Source organism: Lipotes vexillifer, unplaced genomic scaffold, assembly GCF_000442215.2.
Source record: "Lipotes vexillifer unplaced genomic scaffold, Lipotes_vexillifer_v1.1 scaffold260, whole genome shotgun sequence".
Classification (NCBI taxonomy): domain Eukaryota; kingdom Metazoa; phylum Chordata; class Mammalia; order Artiodactyla; family Lipotidae; genus Lipotes; species Lipotes vexillifer.
The window spans coordinates 358552-381480 of NW_006778123.1; the positions used below are offsets into that span (position 1 = coordinate 358552).

General features: G+C 39.6%; 1 protein-coding gene across 2 annotated transcripts in view; it reads right to left on the reverse strand.

Annotated features, from left to right (window-relative positions):
• Positions 1–22929, reverse strand: part of KDM4C (lysine demethylase 4C) — a 360821-nt gene that overhangs the window by 291129 nt on the left and 46763 nt on the right. For both annotated transcript variants that reach the window (XM_007451455.1, XM_007451456.1), the window contains exon 5: positions 4184–4233. In XM_007451455.1, coding sequence (XP_007451517.1) covers positions 4184–4233 — 50 coding nt within the window. The remainder of the gene's footprint in view (positions 1–4183; positions 4234–22929) is intronic.

Below are 22929 nucleotides of genomic sequence, written 5' to 3' on the forward strand. Positions count from 1 at the left end.
CTGCTGATCATTCAGAATTCCAAAATCTGCTGCAAAAAGTCCTAACTCACATATTCTTTTCCCAGTAACCAAAATTTTGACCAAAGTAAAGCATCTTCAATTTTTCAAAAATATTAGCACTTTATTAACAATGAGAGACCAATGGAATACAGTCACTCACAAAAAAATTTAGCTGCTCTCAATTTACTTTAATCCATATCTTCCTTAACTTAATAGAACCACAAAGATAGTCTTATTTCTAAAATAGATGAGATTTAGAAATTCTTAAAACTGAAAATCTTCAAAACTGTCATTTATGATTTAATATTATATCTCTATTCTCCTTTATACTTTCCATTCAATTGTATCAAGCCAAAAATTAGAAAGAATGCAACGGCATTATAGGTGAACATAACAAGTATAAAAATTGCCAACAATTCACTTGAGATTTTTTATTACATTTATGTCTACGTAATATTGGGGAAAACCCTGTATAGATGAGAAAACAGCTGAAGGGCAAAATCAAACTCCTGGCTTTATTTAGATGCAGGCATAACGTCTTTTAGATAAAATATTTGTAGGTGCCACAGTCAATCAAGATTTCAATACAAACCAAAGATGAAAGCATTCATGCATAAAAGGCAAGTGTGATAATTATGATGTTCAGACAAGATAATGGAAAATATCCGAGGCTGCTTTTCATTTTATGTATCAAGTACTGCCTTGACCTAGACAACCTATAGTACTCCATCTCATTTACTGCGTTATTTTATCGTTTTAATTACTTAGCAGAACTCAATTAACTTGGCTGGCATCTGGTCAGCAGACAGAAATCCTCCACTGTCCTATAGGGTATTTTCCCTGAATCATTTCTCAAAATAATGCTGCAGTAAGTTTCCAAAAAACATGCAATTGAGTTTAAAGTTCTCGTTCAACCTTCAAGTTTATTAATCTCTTACTGATTAAGCAAATGGCATCCATTTTCCTGGAATGTCATTTTCAGACAGTTTACATCAAAGTGCTTACAGACAGTTTATAGCAAAAACTTTAGCATGTGAGTCCATACCGTAAAATTTACACTGGCTCCATTTTAAAAGTTCTCTGGCGATGAGGTGAACAGAACATGGTAGAATAATATCACAGGGACGAGGATAGTTCACAGCATATAGATTTAGCACAAAGTTCATTGCCAGGGTATTTAAGGATTATGGTAATCATTTTCTAAGCTGTGCTCTAATCTATTATCCAGAACCAGGATTCATCCACCTTAATATTCATGAAAACAGTCCCTAACAAAGTTCAAGATTACAATTACGTTGCTATTATTACTATAATGTATTATGTTATAAAAACACTGTCTTTATAGTTATTAGCCTGCCAAAATTATAATAATGCGTATTCTTACAAACGTGATACTCTAATTTGGAGGAAAGTAACTTTTAGATATCATTAACAATTTCTGTTCAGAACTGTCAAGTCAAAGGACTGGGTTTCTCAGTGTCCCCATTTCATTATTAAATGAAAGTACACATAATGCAGGAACAAAATCCCTTTTCTACTAGAAGGCAACCCTAACATACCAATGAAACTTAGATCAGCACCTGAATGAAAAGACAATGCTCCCTGAGGATTCAATTCTGAGTAAAGGCATTCTGAATGAGACATTCTGTCTTATCTTCAGTTGTCACTCAGTGGAACTCCACTTTCCCCTGGAAATAAGTCACTACCAGTCTACGTCGTGCTTGGTTAGGGGTGGCTGGCAAAACAGGAAGAGGGTGACGGAGTGAATACGATTCTCTTCCCTTGCGGGAGCAGGTGAGAGCAAAGTTGCCTGGCGTATCTTTAAGTCAGGGAAGAAAAGTAGAAGCTGCTCTCTGTAGATACAAGTGGTCACAGAGTGAAAGCAACTGATAGAGTTCCCAGAAGAATGACTCAACCTGGCCCTTAAGAAGATGGACAGGGTTGAAGGAGGCGCAACTGCATGAAGGTAGTCAACAGGTACAAACTTCCAATTATAAGATAAATAAGTACTAGAAATGCAATATGTAACGTGATAAATACAATTAACACTGCTGAATGTTATATACGAAAGCTGTTAAAAGAGTAAATCCTAAGAGTTTTCATCATAAGGGAAAAATTTTTTTCCACTTCTTTATTTTTGTATGTATATGAGATGATGCGTGTTCACTAAACTTATTGTGGTAATCATTTCATGATGTATTAAGTCAAATCATTATGCTGAACAGCTTAAACTTATAACGTGCTATATGTCAACTACATCTCAACAAAACTAGAAGAAGAAAAAAAAGAAGATGGACAAAACCTTAAAAAATAAAAATTCTAGCTCCAGTAAAGTATGTTTAATTTTAACAGTCTAAGAAGGCATACAATATCATGCTCATCCTGTTAGCTGGGGACATTCACCTTCATACTTCAGGCACTCTCAGGCCCAGGGGGCCAAATAAAAATGAGGGGGTCAAAAAGAGATTTAACACAACCCTTTAGTGAAATGATATGGCAACATGAAAAGTGCTCATAAAACACCTACAGCCCAAGATGCAGCATCAGTACTCCTTGGAATTTATCCCAAGGGTACAACTAAAGGAAGAAAAAATATTATTGGCACAGTGATGTTAAGTACACTATAAAAAAGAGAAAAAAATTTGGAAATAACCAAAATAGGTTAAGTGCAATCAGTTGACAAAAAGCTAAGCAGCCAACTAAAATAATCATGAAGATTATGCAACAGGGAAAAATATGCACACATTAATGTGAAAAAATTAAAATTACTCAATGAGAGAAATACTTAAATGCCAATAACTTGAAAAGAACAAAATTAACACAGTGATATTCTACACTGCAAAAATATTGGTTTGGCCAAAAAGTTCATTAGGTCTTTTCCGTAGGATGGCTCTAGCAGCACTTAGTTGTCTTTAACTTCATTTGAAACAATTTTGTTAGATTGTATTGTGACAGCTGTCATATCAGGTGTGCATTTTAAAAAAAAGCTTATCAAAACTGATGAATTTTTGTGTAGCCATTTGAATATTGAAGATGGGGGAAAAAAGCAAAATTTTCAGCATATTATGCTTTATTATTTCAAGAAAGCTAAAAACACAACTAAAATGCAAATAAAAGATTTGTGCAGTGTATGGAGAAGGTGCTGTGACTGAGTGAACATGTCAAAAGTGGTTTGCGAAGTTTCGTGCTGAAGATTTCTCGCTGGACGATGCTCCACGGTCAGGTAGAACAGTTGAAGTTGATAGTGATCAAATAGAGACATTAACTGAGAACAATCAACGTAATAGCACGCAGGAGATAACCGACATACTCAAAATATCCAAATCAAGCATTGAAAATCATTTGCACCAGCTTGGTTACCTTCATCGCTTTGATGTTTGGGTTCCACATAAGTTAAGCAAAAAAGCCTTCTTGACTGTATTTCCGCATGCGATTCTCTACTTAAACCTAATGAAAACGTTCTGTTTTTAAAACAAATTGCGACGAGTGATGAAAAGTGGATACTGTACAATAAAGTGGAATGGAAGAGATCGTGGGGCAAGCAAAATGAAACACCACCAACCACACCAAAGGCCGGTCTTCATCCAAAGAAGGTGATGTTGTGTATATGGTAGGATTGGAAGGGAGTCCTCTATTATGAGCTTCTTCCGGAAAACCAAACGATTAATTCCAACAAGTACTGCTCCCAATTAGACCAACTGAAAGCAGCACTGGGTGAAAAGCGTCCGGAATTAGTCAACAGAAAACGCATAATCTTCCACCAGGATAATGCAAGACCGCATGTTTCTCTGATGACCAGACAAAAACTTACAGCTTGGCTGGGAAGTTCTGATGCATCCACGGTGTTCACCAGATGTTGCACCTTTGGATTTCCATTTATTTCAGTCTTTACAAAATTCTTTTAATGAAAAAAATTTCAATTCCTGGGAAGACTGTAAAAGGCACCTGGAACACTTCTTTGCTCAAAAAGATAAAAAGTTTTGGGAAGATGGAATTATGAAGTTGCCCCAAAGATGTCAGAAGGTAGTGGAACAAAACAGTGAATACGTTGTTCAATAAAATTCTCGGTGAAAATGAAAAATCTGTCTTTTATTTTTACTTAAAAACCGAAGTAACTTTTTGGCCAACCCAATACCTCAAAAACAAAAAACCTATCTAGATGAGAAACAGAAAGCAAGTTTACCTTGAGCTAGTCTTTCCAGTCGTTTTCCATGCTCTGGGGGTATTGCATACCTAAAATTTTAAACACAAATAAAAATTTTAGATTTATAATTGTTCAGCTAGTATCCTAAGGACATCTATTCCTAAATAATGTCATGTAAAAAAAAAGTCAACCCCAGGGACTTCCCTGGTGGCTCAGTGGTTAAGAATCCGCCTGCCAGTGCAGGGGACATGGGTTCAATCCCTGGTCCAGGAAGATCCCACATGCCACGGAGCAACTAAGACCACGTGCCACAACTACTGAAGCCTGCGCGCTTAGAGCCTGTGCTCTGCAACAAGAGAAGCCACCACAATGAGAAGCCCGTGCACCACAACTAAGAGTAGCCCCCGCTCGCCGCAACTAGAGAAAGCCCACATGCAGCAACGAAGACCCAATGCAGCCAAAAGTAAAAAATATATAAAATAAATAAATTTATTTTAAAAAAAAAAAGGTCAACCCCAAACTCCACTTAGATGAACTAAGCAGAGATTAGAGAACCAAACACAGAACTGTATCTCTTGGACACTAAACAGAAGAAAAATAAACTTAAATCACCTATTTCAATGTCCCAGCTCACCATTCCAATCACATTTTACACATTAGGGAACAAAGGCCCAAGGCCAGCAAACTGCTTGGACAAGGGGCACCTGGCCACAGCATGGAGTTTAGAACCTCCCTTGTAACACTCACAGCACCCCAGCGATCCAGGGCTATTTTTGGTTGTATATTTTTTGTTTTGCAGTTGGTTAGTTTGGCCTCTGTTTTTAAGCAAAAAAAATTTTTTTAAGTTTTTGTTTTTTTTAATTTATTTTTGTCTGCGTTGGGTCTTCGTTGCTGCGTGCGGGCTTTCTCTACTTGCGGCGAGCGGGGGCTACTCTTTGTTGCAATGTGCGGGCTTCTCATTGCGGTGGCTTGTCTTGTTGCAGAGCACAGGCTCTAGGCGCACGGGCTTTAGGAGTTGTGGCTCACGGACTCTAGAGCGCAGGCTCAGTAGTTGTGGCGCACGGGCTTAGCTGCTCTGCGGCATGTGGGATCTTCCCGGACCAGGGCTCGAACCCGTGTCCCCTGCATTGGCAGGCGGACTCTTAACCACTGCGCCATCAAGGAAGTCCAAAAAAAAAAAGTTTTCTTTAAAAATAAAACCTTTTAAAATGTTTATTACTGACAAGTAGGATAGAACATGAAATTATTATAGTAACATTTATAACTCCACCAAACCTTTCTAAGAACACTGTACTTTTCAAATAGATTTTAAATAAAAATTACCAGCCATAAAAAAGGCAGCTTTGATTTATTTCACAATTATGTGACTTTTAAAATCTTGATTATAGAAAAAAGAATTGTTGGGAATTCCCTGGTGGTCCGGTGGTTAGGATTCGGTGCTCTCACTGCTGGGCCTGGGCTGGATCCCTGGTTGGGGAACTAAGATCTGCAAGCCATGTGGCACAGCCACAAAAAAAAAAAAAAAAAAAGAAAGAAAGAATTGTTCACCCTTGGAAAACAGAAATTCTTCTTCAAGTATTACTCATTTCTAGTTCCTGGTGTTTTCAAAAGTTACATACTTGATTTTATTTACTGTGAACTTACTAACAAATTTTAAAACAATAATCTCAAGTTAAATGATCATTTCATGTTTTAAATAAGAATATGTTACTCTTCAGACCTATATTTGCTGTTTACTAGCTCAATATATATTAAGTACAAGTTACTTTTTTACTAAAATAACTTTTCTCATTTTACTTAACACCGCACTTGGTTGCATTTAATGCCACTGATAACATATGCAGAACTTAATTGGATCCGTTGTAACTAGGCAATTCTCTAAAAGAAAATTTAACCATATATCCTGTTGCTTCAGGCACTGTTAATGAAATTATTCCAACTGAATTGGGAAGATAAAATTTTAGCATAACTAAATGACAATCACCCAACGTGTATTTATACACTGGCCACTTCTCAACAATTTTTAATCCCTGGTTTACATTGCCAAATATACCCAGAAAAGGACACACACACACACACATACACATGCATGCCCCAGACAAGCATAACATACATGCTAACACATGCACATGTATACACACACAGGCATGCACTCATGTAAGGGTTGGACATGGAGATATTTATATATCCAGGTTCACTTTTTTAAAAAAATGGTATCAAAGTTAAAGTTCATTAACCCGAAATTCAACCACCTGCTCACAGAAAACATAAGTAAATATAAATGTATATATAAACATAAATATAAGGATAAAAAATACACTTGACATAGTCTTTCAATTGATCTTCACAACTCTATGACAAAAATCACATAGCCAACACACAGTAAACACAGCCCTTAAAAGGATTCTAGTAAAAATTCTCTGGAGGCTAATCATCAGAAAGATTTTTTCCATACATTATACATGTATCAAAAACTCTTTAAATTAGACACATGACTTGTAAGGCACTGAGTGTGTCCCCTCAATGCAGTTTGACCATTACAGGTGGGCGCCCACCTTCTGTTGTACCCTTCCAAACTACCCTCCATGGTGTGCCAAAGTCATCTTTGCAAACTACAGATCTGATCATGACAAAATCCTGAGCCTTCAGTGGCTGACTTACCTGCAGGATAGAAGCTGAACTTTTTTGCAGGGCACACAGACCTGCTACAATCCTGACACCTCTTCAGTTGCACCTACTGACCAATGTCCCAGTCAAATCCTGCTCTTTGGTTTACCAAACCACTTGAATGCCCTTCCAGTGCCATTGTTACTTTATACCTCCACTACTTTCCATCCCCTATTTCTGGGATTTACACACCCTTACCATCCTTGTCGAGCCAACAAAACCTCCACTCCTTTTTCTCCACTCAGCTTGAGTCACCCCCAGGGAGAGCTCCACACTCCTCCTTTTGCTCTATCAACGACACAGAAGACAGGTTTCCACCATGGTACGCAGAATTTAATTTTTTTACCTTTCTGCCTCCCTCTCTCCTTTCAACCTCCCTAAGGGCAAGGACCAGTGTCTCTCCTAGAACAAAGCACCAGAAAAGCAGAAGCTCAGAAACTATGTGCTGACTTTTGTGGCTCTCAAAATGATGAATCATGTTCCTCACCTCCAGGGCGGAAGATGTGGAAGGAGAGGAAGGATACAGCAAGAAGAAAAAAATCATGAAAGAGGGAAATTGGAAGAACAGGTAAGAAATTATATAAGCCAATACCTCATTTCCTAATTACAGAGTCAGCCTGGCATACTCAGGATCAACTCTACCAGTTTCAACTTCCTAATCCGTTCAAATACCTAATTCAATCAAATCTTTCTCCCAGGACTCTCTACTTTTAGTATGGTCTCCCCATTTTGCCTTGCCTTCTCTTCATCCCCCCTGGATCTTACCCTGTGAAGGACAGCGTGCTCAAGGTAGATGGGCAGGACTGAGGCACTTAATTTCCACTTAAATGGCATGGGGCAAAAATAAGTTCCTGATATAACTGCCCTAAAAACTTAGCTCCTATGAATGTAGCAGCCAGCAAAGAAAAGTACCATCTGATTTCTTTATAAAAAGAAAAAAAATGGTAATAAATACAAGTCAACCAGAAAAAAGTTCCAGCTTCCTAAGAATGTTAATATTTTTCATCTAAACAATTTAAAAAATCAATATAAGGAACTATCAGAATATAACTGAAACAGAATGCCCTGAACGAGGGCAATCATGGGGGGGGGGGGATGAAAGCCCTTAAAAACCTGAATCACTCGTATGCTTTTAAGAAGTTTGAAATCCTGCTGCTCTAACATACAAGGTTTTATAAATTTCTGTCTTCTAGTAAATTCTACTACTTCATGGAAACATTAAGCAATTCTCATCATTTATTTGGAAATAACAGCAGAAAAATACCACCTACCTGCCCACCCATCTGACCGTTTCCCATCAGCATTTAGACATGCTTATCTCTTCTGCCTCAAAAAAATACCTTCTCTGGGCCCTTCATCCTGCTACCACCCACCTACTTTCTTTTCTTCCCTTCACACACCCCCCTTCCAGTACTTGCCTCATTTTATCCCATTCACCCTGGAGTCCAGCTCAATCTGGATCCTATTCCCATCACACTCAGTATGACTGCTTGGACAAAGGCTGCCACGTTGTTTAGTCTTTACCTACCTTGTCCTCTCTGGAATTTTCAACTAGCTCCTTATACACTCACTTCTCTTGAGTTTGATGATTTAAGTCATTTCCAGGGCTTTTCTACCTTCTGCTCTTGCCAAACCTACCTTCTGGCTGCCTAACGTTCCCCAGGGCACCATGCTTTAGTGCTTCCACATTCTTCCCCAAGGGAACCACCCTCAAGCCTTCAAGATCACCCACATGTTGCTGAACCATATCTCCATCCCATGTGTGTCCCTCTGAGTTCTGCACTTCAAAAACCAGCCAGCTACTGAAATCCATTTAGCAGCCCTCAAACACAATCTGTCCAAAGCTTAATCCTCCAGCATCTTCACGACAGACCTGCTTCTTTTTTTTTTTTTTTTTTTTTTTTGCGGTACGCGGGCCTCTCATTGTTGCGGCCTCTCCCGTTGCGGAGCACAGGCTCCGGACGCGCAGGCTCAGCGGCCATGGCTCATGGGCCCAGCCGCTCCGCAGCATGTGGGATCTTCCCGCACCGGGGCACGAACGCGTGTCCCCTGCATCGGCAGGCGGACTCTCAACCACTGCGCCACCAGGGAAGCCCCAGACCTGCTTCTTTTACAGAGTTCCTCATCTAACTGCCTAGAAAAATGGAATTTGTCTGTGGTTGTACTCCCCTATCTAATCAATCCCCAAGTTTTATGTGTTCCACCTGTTACTTATACAAGAGAAATCTCATGAACCTGTCTACATTTCTCTATCCTAACTACAACTGCCTTGGTCCAGGCACCAGTCTGTCACACACTTCATTACAGCAGCCTCTTAGCTAGTCTTCAGCCTTACCCTCTCTAGTCCATGTAGCCAATCAGTTCATGTCACTTCCTTCACTTGTTTAAAATCTACCTGAAGCAGGAACTGGTGACTAAGTAGAAGCAAGCTAGAAGGTCCGTAGGCATAGGGGTTTATTACAGACAATTAGTGACCTCAGTCAGGGGAGTCCTAATTCTATGGCTCTGACCACCTCCTAGACTTTTCTATGAAAGTATCCTATCACTTCAAAAGACTCACAACAAACAAGATCAAATTTGTGATTTCCCCCTTTAAAGTTGGTTATCTCCCCCAGCTTCCCCATTGCAGTTCAGAACTCCATTTGCCCTTAGCATCCCATACTGGAACTAACAGAGTCACCCCTTCTTTAATTTGTCATCCTCTCTGCCCGTACTGCCAGTCACAAGTCCTATCCACTCTACACCCTCAAAACCTCATATCCACCTCCCTGCCGCAAAACCTCAATTCCAACCCTGATCTGCCCCAGCTAGACCATTACCATAACTAAACTCTATCTCCTTGGGCAGCTACAGACCTCATATCACTATCATAGGATAAAAAACTTTATTCCTTACTGCTTGGCTTTCAAGATGCCCCCACACACACACAGTTTAGCCGCAGCCACAAATAGCAGCAGTCTACTCTCCACAGTTTGGACTATGAATTATTCTACCCCTCACAGGGGTTTTTTGACCTCACTCCTCACCACAAACAGCCCCTCCATTCTGCTTCAAATCCCATCTTCCCAAGCCTTGCCCAGACTCCACCTCCTCCTTTGAGGCTTTCTCTGACCGCTGGAAATCTTGGCAACCCTACCCCTTTTCATCCTCCCAGAGCCCTTCCGTTATATTTCTCATGTAGTATTTATCATCTACTGCTTTCCATAGCTAGCTGCTGTGTGGTGTGCATAAATCACTTGTCTGGATAGGCGCTGAGTTCTGTGAGGGAGAGAATGCCTACCACCACCCAGAAATTTTCACACAAATTATCCATTTTAACCTACGTTTTATAGTGAGTGTCTACTTTATAGCCAAGCACTCTATTCTGTGCCACCATTGCTCAGTTAGGCAGCTAGTTCTTAATTCTTTGAGGATACAAATGTGTCTCACACTTCTTTGTGTCCTTTGAAAACCACCAAATAAGATGCCTACCATTGTATACCCTCAAGTACACACTGGTGTGCTGAAATTACTCACCGTTCAATTAACCTTTAGGACAGTGTTTTTGTTTGAGATATAAGGAATATTGCAAACAGTTCTGCTAACATTAAGAAACTATGAATCATTAATGAACTATGGACACACTAATTAGATATTTACAGGGTTGTGTTTTATTTAAAACCAGAGTCTTTTATAGCTAAGGGGGAAAAAGATCGAATTTGAAGGCCAAGGAAAACAGAATAACCCCAAGTACATCTTTGGGTGGTTTTCTCATAGACCTAAAATGATGTTATCCTGGTGATTGTAATACAAATAACTATCTTTAACTGAATAATATCAGATTGACATTTCGAACTGTCATAGGTAAAGCTGTATTTTTCAAAATGTACTAGATCCATTCCTCTGATTCAGGCTTTCTCTATGAACTGGTCTCTGCACTTCTCATTTCAAGATATGCTCAGTCCATTAGTCTATCAGAAGTGTTTACCAGCACTACTAAAGGGTAACTCCTATTTCTCAGATCATCCCCCAAGGGGCTGTCATAATGTACTTAGAAATCAATGTCCTCAGCTGTCCCACTACCCCTACCTTTGTCACTGTGCTGTCTCACACAGGCAGCTGCAGAGGTCCCTGGCCACTGGCACCTCCCACTGGCCCACTCCCACCACACACCCCCGCCACCCTGTGACATCAAGGGCAGTCTTACCAAGCCCAGGGCCACAGAGGGGAGATCCCCTTCCAGGTCCAGGCCAGGCTCAGGTAGGTCAGTCCTGAAACAGCACTGCCCTCTACTCCGTTCCCCTAACGGAAGCTGTGTGTGAAGTGGCCCTTTCCTCTTCCTTCGTATATTTCCTTTTCTTCTTGCTGTTTTACTCAGTCATCTCCCATGAAGATTCAGGCTCAAGTCCACAAGGATAGTTTTCTGACAAACAACAACTCTAAACTGACCCTCCCCTCTTTTACTGGCATAAGCACGTGTGCCTGACTTGCTTTCAATAGTTACTAAAGTGTTGAAGGCTGAGTGAAAAGAATATCTGACCGATAAACATGATTATATCGCTTATCACAGCTACCATTTATCGAGCACTTTTAATACGCCAAGCCTTGTGCTAAGATCCTTTGATAAAAGTTCTCCTACTAACATCTCCATTTTACTGATGAGGAAACTAAGACTTAGAGGGATTAATTTACTTGAGCAAGGTCGATGACAGAGCTGGAGCCCAACCCCAGATCTGACTCCAAAGCCCAAGACATGCTCTCCAGACCCATATTCCATTCCTGTTTTTTCATCAATCACAGGAAGATGCCAAGAAGAAGGAAGTGACAGGTGCTACCAAGCCCGTCCCTCCCAAGGACATATCCACACCCTTTACAATGATCACTGCAATCACTGTAGGGTGATCCAACTTTTAGGAGAAAAAGTTCTCTGTCTACTAACAGGCCGAAGTTCCAATATTTACACAGAATAGTTCTCCCAGCTATCCTTCTTACATTTACCCACTTTTAAAATTCACAATTGGAAAAAAAAAAAAGCCACTAGCCTTTGAAACTAAAGTTATAGTACACACCAGGCAAATGATAATGACATTTTAAATATTGATAAAATGCAGATACAAAGAACAAAGTCATCAAACCACTACTCAAAACTTTTCTTTAGTTCTTGTTATAAAAACTTCATGAATCAAAAAGTAAAGTGGCTAAATTATACTTCACAAAACTCAATATTTCTGAAGTAATTTACAATACACTTTTTAATCAAGGCATATTCCTGTGTCAAAAAGAAGGCTGAACAGCTACAGATTTTATATGAGTGATTATACTACATTTTCACATTACTGATGATGTTAACAAGTTTTACCATTCGTTCATTTATTAAAGTTTAAGCATTAATATTTTATATTATGAAGTCTCATTAGTTAACTGTGGAAAACAGAACACTGCTTGCTTCATTATCAGTTCTTAAAAACAGATGAATGTGAGAAACAGAACATGTGACTGTAAGGGATGCTTTGGTAGGTGCCCAGCCTCTCCTTTTCTGGATGAGGCCCTCAGCACCTTCACCAAAGGGAGGATCCTTGCCCCACATCCCGCTCACCCAGGGTCTCATTCCCTCCCGCAGGATCATGCCCCTGGCGAGGGAGGGGATGGTGGCCCGTATGCAGTGAATGGTCCAAGCCTGAGTATTAAGGCCTGGCCCTCTTGCCTCCATTCGGGGCAATTCTGAAGGGCCCTGCCAGGTCCAGAGCTGCCTCTGAGATCTGCCCAGGGCTCGAAAGCAGTCAACTTTCCCTTTTGCCTAGTCCTGCCTTCCTCCCTCCCCAAGGCTGCTGCTTCCAGCACACAAATCTGAGTCTCAAACTTGGCTTCCTGAATGACACAAGCTACAACAAACAATTACAAAGAACGTATTTGTAAGGAGGTGTCTCTTAAACACCAGTCCTGAAAACAGAAGCTGGGCATCTCTAACTATGACCCAGAGGACAAGGTGTTTGACCTGAGGCCCTCCAGGGACATCATATAAAAAGCCCCTGAGGAAATTAATTCAGCCAGAGCTTGGCCTCACCCTTATGCCACCTGTGGCCCATTTCCAGACAGAGAAATTAGATGGGGGAAAAAAAAAAAAAAAAAGGCTAGGGCTTCCCTGGTGGCGCAGTGGTTGAGAGTCCGCCTGCCAATGCAGGGGACACGGGTTCATGCCCCGGTCCGGGAAGATCCCACGTGCCGCGGAGCAGCTGGGTCCGTGAGCCATAGCCGCTGAGCCTGCGCATCCAGAGCCTGTGCTCTGCAACGGGAGAGGCCACAACAGTGAGAGGCCCGTGTACCAAAAAGTCTAGCAGCCACATCTGTAGACAATCATAAGTAAGGCAACTGCAGCAAGAAAAAAGGTATTATAAATTATTAGTTGATATCACCCATAAACAACATAAAAGAAATCTTTACGTCTTAATACTGACCTCTCCAAAATACTCAACAGATAACATATTCAGTAGCAAAGTGATTTTTCAAGTACTAAATGGTCAAATGACTGATTTTCTGTTTTCCGTGGCACCGCCAGGGCCCCAGGGTTTCCTGAGGATACCTCAAGGAAGGAGTTGGTAAGGGAAAGGGTCCCACCAAACACATTTCAGCCAGGTCAGCTCAGCCTTTACTTTCAATTTTATATAAATTGCCCTTCTGAAGAAATTTTCAAATGGAAAGTTTGAGAATCTCTGTGCCAGGCCAGTGTTTTCCAAAGTGAGGACCCATCACAGAAAATTTTTTTCTGGTTTATGCATAAATATTCTGTGTAAGATTTGAATTCATGTAAGATTTAGATTCCAATAAAATTTTGCTAAGAACAAGTGTTCTGCTACTGCTAGAAAATAAAGGGGAGGGTGGGAGTACTAAAAGCTATGTTTCTAAACTGTAAGTTTCATGAAGACCATTCTGTCCTATTCACCATGGTATCGCTAGCACCGAGCCCACTACCTGACTGGTGGGTGGCTCAATAAATATTTAGTGAACAAACAGGAAAGAAAGAAACAAACAAAACCAAAAGTCACCAAACACAGATGCAATGTTTTACAAGATCAAGCATTAATAAAACAGAAACAAACTGCCACTTCCAGAAGAATCAAAAATATAGTAACTTCAAAAATTGGTAATAAACAAAAACATGCCCATAAGAAGCTATTTGTCCATATCAAAAATTTTCAAATCCAATATTTTCCCAATGAAAAACAAACTTACCTTATACAGAAATCTTCGGAGGGCAGTATCCTTTCCAAGTGATCATTTATTCAAAGGATAATCGTACCATCCATGAATAAGATAAAGTAGCTTAAAGAGTTCCACTACAATTGGCTTACAGAGTTCTACCACAATTATCTCCAACAAAGTATTGAAGCATTTTCAAGGAGATTTCCTGTAATTGAAGTTTAATCTTCAAGGGAAAACTACCTACACAGCCACTGTACAGTTGGAAACCTCTTTGAAAACTGAGAGGCTTTCAAAAGTGCACGTTACACAAAGCAACCAAGCTACCCAAAGACAACTCAAGCAACGTGCAAAAAACAAACAAAAAAGGTACACAGCCTTAAATTTTAAAAAAAGAAGTATTCACTTATATGTGGATTTCTTTTTAAAAAACGATACCAGGGCTTCCCCGGTGGCGCAGTGGTTGAGAGTCCGCCTGCCGATGCAGGGGACATGGGTTCGTGCCCCGGTCCGGGAAGATCCCACATGCCGCGGAGCAGCTGGGCCCGTGAGCCATGGCCGCTGAGCCTGCGCATCCGGAGCCTGTGCTCCGCAACGGGAGAGGCCACAACAGTCAGAGGCCCGCGTACCGCAAATAAATAAATAAATAAATAAAATTTTAAAAAGATACCAATTCACAGAAAAAGAGATCAGACTTGTGGCTACCAGAGGCCAAAGGTGGGGAAACGCGTAGCTGGAGGAACGTGGTCAAAATGTACAAACCTCCACTTATAAGATAAATAAGTACTAGGGATGCAACGAACAACATGATGACTATAGCCAACAATGCTGTATGATATATAGAAAAGAGAGGTAATCCTATGAGTTCTTATGACAAGAAGAATTTTTTTTCTTTTTTTCTTCATTTTCTTTTTATTGTATCTATATGAGAAAACGAATATTAGCTGAACCTACTGTGGCCATCATTTCACAATATATGTAAATCAAACCATCATGCTGTATGCTTTAAACTTACACAGTGCTGTATGCCAATTATTTCTCAATAAAATTGGGGGGGGGCAGGGAGACAGTAAATAGTCACATGTTTCTGCCAACACCTGACATTCCCTAAATGATGTTAATATTTACTCAGGTGGGCGGAGAGAGGTAACTTATAAGAGCGAAGATGATGACGGCAACCCATCTAATTCAAGCCCTTGTTGACGTATAATGCCTTGCCAAAGAACATTCACTTTTCAAGGAAGATTGTTAAATGGGCTTTTTTTGGTCTCTGGTCAGAAGATCATTTCAGAGATCATACAGTTGGATGCTATGTCCTCTCAGAAATATATGTTATAAAATAACATTCCAGAAGCTTCGTGCACAAATCCTTAAATAAAGAAACCACGTATGGAGCCCCCGCAAGTAATTAGTCATTTGGAGGAAGGGAAGAAGGGGTGGACACAACATTTGACTATATTAAATTTGGAGTGTACTGTCTGTGGATTTCTCTTAGGCAAGCTATCAAATCTGTTATTATTGCTGACAGTCAAAATATACTAGAGGCTCTAAAACTTTCTAACAGGTTTTTGTAACTTCTAAAAATTTCCTATACATCAGGTCAATTCTATACAAGGCATCACACAAGATACATGACTATATTATTTTATAGGCTAATTTTGTAATATTTACCCATAAGAAACCAAGAAGAGTACTATAAAAAGATCAATAGAGACTGAAAGAAGCATGCCGCACAGCCCCCTGGGGGCCCGGTGGTTAGGATTCGGCACTTTCACTGCAGAGCTCCAGGTTCGATCCCTGGTCAGGGAACCATCCTGTATGCCACACAGCATGGCCAAAATACAAAAAGTAAAAAAATAAAAAATAAAATTAAAAAAAAAAAAGCATGATGCTGTAGATATGTGATATACAAGTTAGCAGATCCCAAAAACAGAAGCAGAATCCTGCTTCAATAATTAAACAGGCCTATGAGCCGATGGTGGTGCCTGGCTCGACAAAGGTGCTGTGGTGCTGCCCTCAAGAAGCAGAAAGTCTCCTTGTGGAGACAAGACCAAAACACACAAACCAATGAAAAAAAGAGTTCTGAAAGAACAGGACATAAAAAAGTGGTAAAACTGACTATCAGAACAGGACATAATAAAGTGTAAAACTATTAGATATTGTGACTATTTAAGTCACGAGAAAAGAGAGCAATTTTGGTTCAAGTAGTCAGAAAAAAACTTAACAAATTACAGGTTCTTTAGTTTCAAGCCCAGTGTAAAGATTTATTTTTGCCAATTGCCTCTACTTCGGGTAAAAGTTACTGATCAATTGCTAGAAATGCTTTTAATAAGTTAAACAAACATACATTTTAATAACTTTAATATTCTAAATATATATATTCATTCCATCTTAAGGAAATATCCCCACAGGACATCTTTTCAAATCTTACAGAAAATAAGAGCCAGTTAAAAGTAATTGAAGCAGCCTTCCTAAAATTTTTAAGCAAATACTTGAACATTTATTTGGGATTTTCTTTGCCTTACATCTGTAGGAGACATCGAGTTTTATTCCCTTTGTGCAGCATAATTCAGGTAATAGCACTCTCCTTCTTAATGGGGAACCATCTCCTCCAAACACAAACATGTAATCCTAACGGGGGCTGCCATTCTTCGTGCCTCTGCCCTCACCACCACAGAGGCAGGCCTGTGACCCAAGCTAGGACAATCCTAATACCTTCCTACCCTTGGCCTCAGTGATTTAAACAAGAGGTTGGCATAGAATCCAAGCCAGGAGATTCCATGGTCCCTCCCCAAATGGGGCAGCTTTCCTTTCTAGTGATACAGGGAGACATATACGAGCCAGGGAGAAAAACGAAGGCAACATACAAAGAGAAGTGGGGCCCAGGATCCAACACACACCCTGGCAACCTCCAAGGGTTCCAGACGTTTCTGACCATTCATGGCTATGTGAGCCAATTAAATTCTTCCTTTTGGCTAAGCTGATTCATAGTGAGTTTATATTTCAAGGAGCCAAGACAATTTCAACGAAACATTCTCGATCCAGAGACATCCAATGCAGACATTATTTTTTAAATGGATTAAAAAAGGTTCCAAATAACATGAGGAAATGCATGAAAATTAAAGTAAAAATTAGTTGGCCCAAAATACTGGAAGAGTAAGGATTGCGTTATAGCCTTCAGAAGTTAGGCTGGTCCCCATCCTAGCAGTTCCTATCTGATAGGTTTGATAGACAATGCACTCTTAGCTCCCAACAGGAACAGACTTGCTTTTCCCAAAACTTCATTTGAGGGGACTGAAAGTAAGCGTCTAATTGAAGAATCATCACCCATTCCCTAGAGGAAGACAAAATCCTCAAGGTAAAACCCGTTCTTTCTAAAATGTGGGGTTTTCCTTCCGATTTCAAGTAGATTTCCAAGGGATATCTAAAGAACAAACCTGAAGCAAACGAAGCTGGGTCAGTGGTCTCTCCCACTCTCAACTCCAACGGTTCCCCCACCCAAATAACTGCTATCAATTATAACAAGATTAGAATCTACCCACATTTTACCCTTCTGAAAATCTCTTTTATGCCATAGTTTTGTCCCTTAGTATAAGAGGCTGGTTTCTCTTATGGTTCTGCAGAAAATCTCATTAAAACAAAGTTGATGGGATAAACAAGAAAGACAGGCACACTTTCTTCTTGCCTGTTCCTTCACCTCTACTCTTTCCTTTTCTCTTTAAATCTATGAGAAGAGTCAGACAAATAAAAGTTAAAAATCCCCGCTGCAAGACTCACTAAGCGCCAGTCTCAGAGTCCTTAGTTTACAAATGTGGCCAAAAAACACCCACTTGAAACATCTGTTGTCTGGATTACCTGAAATGATTTCTTAAAATGATTAGCACAGTTCCTGGCACACATAAAAGATACACACTAAATGAAATGGAGTCACCAAAGGTAAAGAACATACTTCACCAACCTAGTCAAGACCTACAGCTAGAAAAGTAAGCTGACAAAGAATGAACACATTTGGGGTCACAGAAGTAGCGTTTATAAATCCATTTGTAAGCCTACCTGCAGAAGTGCAATCAAAAAAAAAAAAAAAGCTGCTTTCCTATATGCTCAAGTCAAAGAATAATTTTTATAAAACAAATATTAAGTAATAAATATTTTCTACAAAGTGCTATCTAAAAGGCAATATGAAACAGTCTGAAAAGGAGGAAGAGAAATATGGAGGAAGAAGATAAGTTAAGCAACATAATTTGTGAACTGCTATATCTGCCACAGTAATTAGCAAGGCCAATTAGCAAGGCTAACAGCACTAATGCTTGTTTTCCATGAACTACATAGTATATAAATTTGCATTAACCTTCGGATTTTTCCCTAAGAGTTACGGATTTGATTCAGCAATCTCCTTTCATTTAAAGGGTTTTCTGGGGTTCTTGTAGGTGGTGATGGTGGTGGCTTTAAGTGGAAGAGTAGCAACAAGGAAGTAGGCATCCTGAAGGAACTTACAAGCCCCTGCTATGCTTATCAGGGGTATCAAAAGTACTTAATTAATATAAGTTTAGATTTCCTGTAATGAGAACCCACAGTCGCCAATCAGTTAGTGAAAAGGCATTACATCTCATCACTTCAGGGAAATATGAGTGAGATTTATTTTCAAAATCACAAACACTAGACCTCACTGACTTTCCTTAAAAAACTCTGTGCTGAGCAGGGGTCTTCGGGTCTCACTGTTTGGACTGCAGGTATGTGTGTGTGCACCAGTGTGGCTGTGTTTATCTCCACGTCAGGCTCAGGTCTAACTAAAATATTATCCATCTGATCATGGATATGATCAGATAATCATGGATATGATATCATATCATGGATATGATAATATTGCTTGCTGTTATCTCTGCACTCTCTTTCTTCCTACAAATACAGCTAGCAGCTGAGTACAAAATTAATACCATATTTCTGGGGTACAGTTCCAATTTTTTAAACCTTTTTAAATAATATTATCTCAAAATATATACATAGATATGCCTAGAAGTGATCAAAATAACTTATGCAATTAATTTTATTAATACTTCAATTTAAAAATATTTATAAAAGTCTATTTTTCTTTGTTTTATTTTTATCTTATATTGGAGTATAGTTGATTTACAATGCTGTGCCAGTTTCAGGTGCACAGCAAAGTGATTCAGCCATACATATACATATATCTCTTCTTTTTCAGATTCTTCTCCCATATAGGTTATTACAGAACATTGAGTAGAGTTCCCTATGCTACACAGTAGGTATTTTGCTTATTTAGAGGTCAAATTTCTCTAGGAAGAATAATTAAAACCAGAAGCAAACCACTGTTAATTCCAAGAGTATTTTTTTCTGTACAAACCATCAGAAGGATACAGCTTTTACCACTATCCAATTAGTCTTAACATTTCCAATTAGAATACATTAATGAGTCTAAACTTACCAAACAGATATGTCAACAACAGGAGTTAGTACTGTATGTTGTTAATTCAATGTATCATTAAATAGTATCAAGCTGTCCAATCCCTAAAGTAACATTCCACTCCGGGTGTTTAAAGGAAAAAACCTCAATAAGGAATTCCTTCAGTAAAACTATTCATTGAACAAATACTTATTGAGTACCCACTGTGTGCCAAGCTCATGCCAGATACCATTGCAGGCACTGGAGACACGCTAGTGAGCCAGACAGTGAGGGACCCCCTTTCTGGGAGCTCACACTGTAATGAAGAAGATGTACAACAAACAAGCTCAGGTCAACTCGATGACATATAATTCATTTGTTCTTTTAAAAAGACAGCCCTGAATTCCAAAATTCAGCAATAATCAAATATTTATTTATAAGTAAAGAGCTCCTTCACTACCCCAGGAAGAAAGGAAAAGGAAAACAGCAAGAAGGGGTAGGGGTGAGATGGGAGAGAGTGAATGAATGGGGGGCAGTGGGGAGAAAAGAAGGGACCGGCTGAGACAGACACCCAATGCGAGAATCCACTCTCGGGCTTGAACCCTGCTTCTAGCTTATCGCAATTATACACAGTCAAATATTCTTTTGCTTAAATTGGGTTTCTGTCATTTAGAACAAAGAATCCTTATTAATACAGAATCTATAAGGTCTTATACATAAGACATGCAATATATATTTGTTAAGTAGACGTATGAAATGTTAACATCCACTGAGCACTTACAATATGCCAGGAGCTGTGGTGTACGCTTTGTATTCTATTTAATCCACACAACGACCTTACAAGGTGGGCATCAAACCATGTGAGTGTTTTAGGAGAGAAAATGGAGGCATGGGGGTTATGTAATAATTGTCCTGGGTGATATACTAAGTAAAAAAGCAATGCCAGAACTCAAGACACAAGACTCTGGTGCAAAAACCTGTGCTCTTAAATATTACACAGCACTAAACAAATCGATCTAAAGAAAAAGCATGGAACTAAGTTTATATTATACTGAATAATCTGACACTTTCTTATTGCTACATTTAACAAAATCGCACGGCTTACTAAATACAATTTAGCCAAGTCCAAAATGCTGCGGCCCATCCTTAATTTTTCTAAAACACATCCAGGAGAAACTTCTTTCCTGATTTTAGACCTTTCATAGCTTAAGACAGGTCCTCTTAAACCTTACCTTTCTCATTCTCTACAGAGTACTAAATCTGGAAGTAACTTATTCATTATGTTTGGACATGATCTCAGAAAGAAAGATTCAAGGCACCATCTAAATTCTATTTCCTCAGCAATTAACCACTACCACATGATGCTTGGGAAAGAAAATTATATTTTGCTTATCCTTGAAACTCCCACTCTATCATATACAGAAATACATCATGCCAAGTTCAGGCTTTAAGTAATTACTACGACCAAGAAATTATTTCTTTTTATAATGTTATTAAGACAATAGTAATTATGAATATTTGTATAGTTCTTTACACTTTATAAAACACTTGTATACACAGTATATCCCTGGACCCTCCTAGAAATCCTATTAAGTAGATTGAGAATAAATCATGCCTCCATTTGGCAGTTAAAGAAATTCATGATGAAAGGAGTACAGTGATTTGCCCTAAGCCATTCAGCTGGTAAATGACAGATTGGGATTTTAAAACAGGTCTTCTGGCTCCAAAGTCAACACTAATTCCCAGAAAATAAATATGTTACCACTGACTGCCAAAGCAGTTTTCTATCTGCCTACTTCAAGCTTTCTTTTTTCCTTAAACCTTCACGCCAGAAATGTTTAAATAAATCATTAGCTCCTCGAAAGTCTCTTCAGTACGAACCCGTGTTCGTGAACACTTAACTCAGCAAAATCCGCTACATGTTGTGCACAGAAAAGCACGCTTCACGGCTTCTACCTGGAGCTAGGCCTATCAGCAGCTACTCAGAAATCTCTGGAAACTTGGTGCTCTTAACAGTTACATTTGAGACAAGAGTCTTTATAGAACATTTTATATGTTATCTTGTCTGCCCTTGAACAGACTGATCCAAAACCATTTAAAACTCTCTTGATTCAAAACGAGAATTACTTACAGAGCATCAATCCTATAGTCAGGCCCTGTGTTAAGCGCTGATGATTCAAAGGCAAACACAGCCCGGAACTTCAAAGCAGGCACAGGAAAGGGCCAGCAGGGGTGGTCACAACCCCTTGAAAGGTGCAAAGGCAGATGTCTAAGGTGGGGCAACGCATGGTCCAGGAAGCCTTCAGGCAAAAGTCTATGGAATACTCGGGCAGAGGACAGTAGTGCAGTCATGGAAGTAAGGAGAGAATCGTAGGCAGTCTCTGCAATAATCGTACCCAGAACTTGGTGCCTGAGAGAACTGAAGAATAGAAGGGAGTTGAAATTAAATGCCAGTCGTCCATAAGACCAGAAAGGAGGAAGACACCCTGCCAGGGCCAGAGATGTTAAGCATGAGAGAGAACGGCCCTGGAGGAGAGAAAAGGTAACTCAACAAGGAGAGGACACCAGGGACTTCCCTGGCACTGCAGGGGTGAGGACTCCACGCTTCCGCGGCAGCGAGCACAGGTTCGAGGAACTAAGATTCTGCAAGCCTTGGGGAGCGGCAAAAATACAATCAAACGAACAAGGAGAGGGGGCACCAGGAAAGGAAACCAGTGCAGGCATGTGCACGTACACACGCAGAACCTTACGCCGCCTTGTCATCCTCTCATTTTGTAGATTAGGTAAAAATATTCCGACAGTTCTGATCACACGTTACAGAATTAGAGCACTGGAGAGCATCCTGATGAGTCTTGTCATTTTTGTGAGTGAGGAAGCTGGTCACAGAAGTACAGTTCTTTGCCCAAAGCCGCACACATCGGTAGCCGAGTAAGGACTAGAGCCCTGATCGCTGCTCCCTTGAGTCTGAGTCTGCCACACACGTTTCAGTGTTCACGTGAATTTGTATTGCTTCTACCACCTTTCAAAGCTCAGTTCAAATATATTATGATGACTACTGAAGTGAATTTTAATGATAATAAAGTTTACCTCAAAATTATTTATGCTGCGCTAATATAATCTTTCATAAATCTACTGGGAAACATCCTTAGAGTCATTTATATCACTCTTTTCCTACACTAGTCAACCTAGTAAATGGAATGTAGATTAACTGTCAAAATTCACTGCTATGTTTTATTTTTTTATCATTATAAATAATGGCCAAGGTTAAAGATAATAGTGATATTATAAATCTACTCTTAATGCATATAATGGAGTCTATATGCTTAAAAGCTAACAGAGTAACTAAATACAGAAAATATAAATACATTCCAGAGAGAAAGAAATACTTTAGAATCCAGCGTACTCATTCTCACTCATAAACAGTGGTGCTCTCTCCCAAAGACACAAGACTCTATAATCAGTCTTATCCCAGACAGAATATTCTCCTCTAAGCAATCTTTAGGTCACGATAATCCTTGTCCCGGGTGGGGGGGGGGGGGGC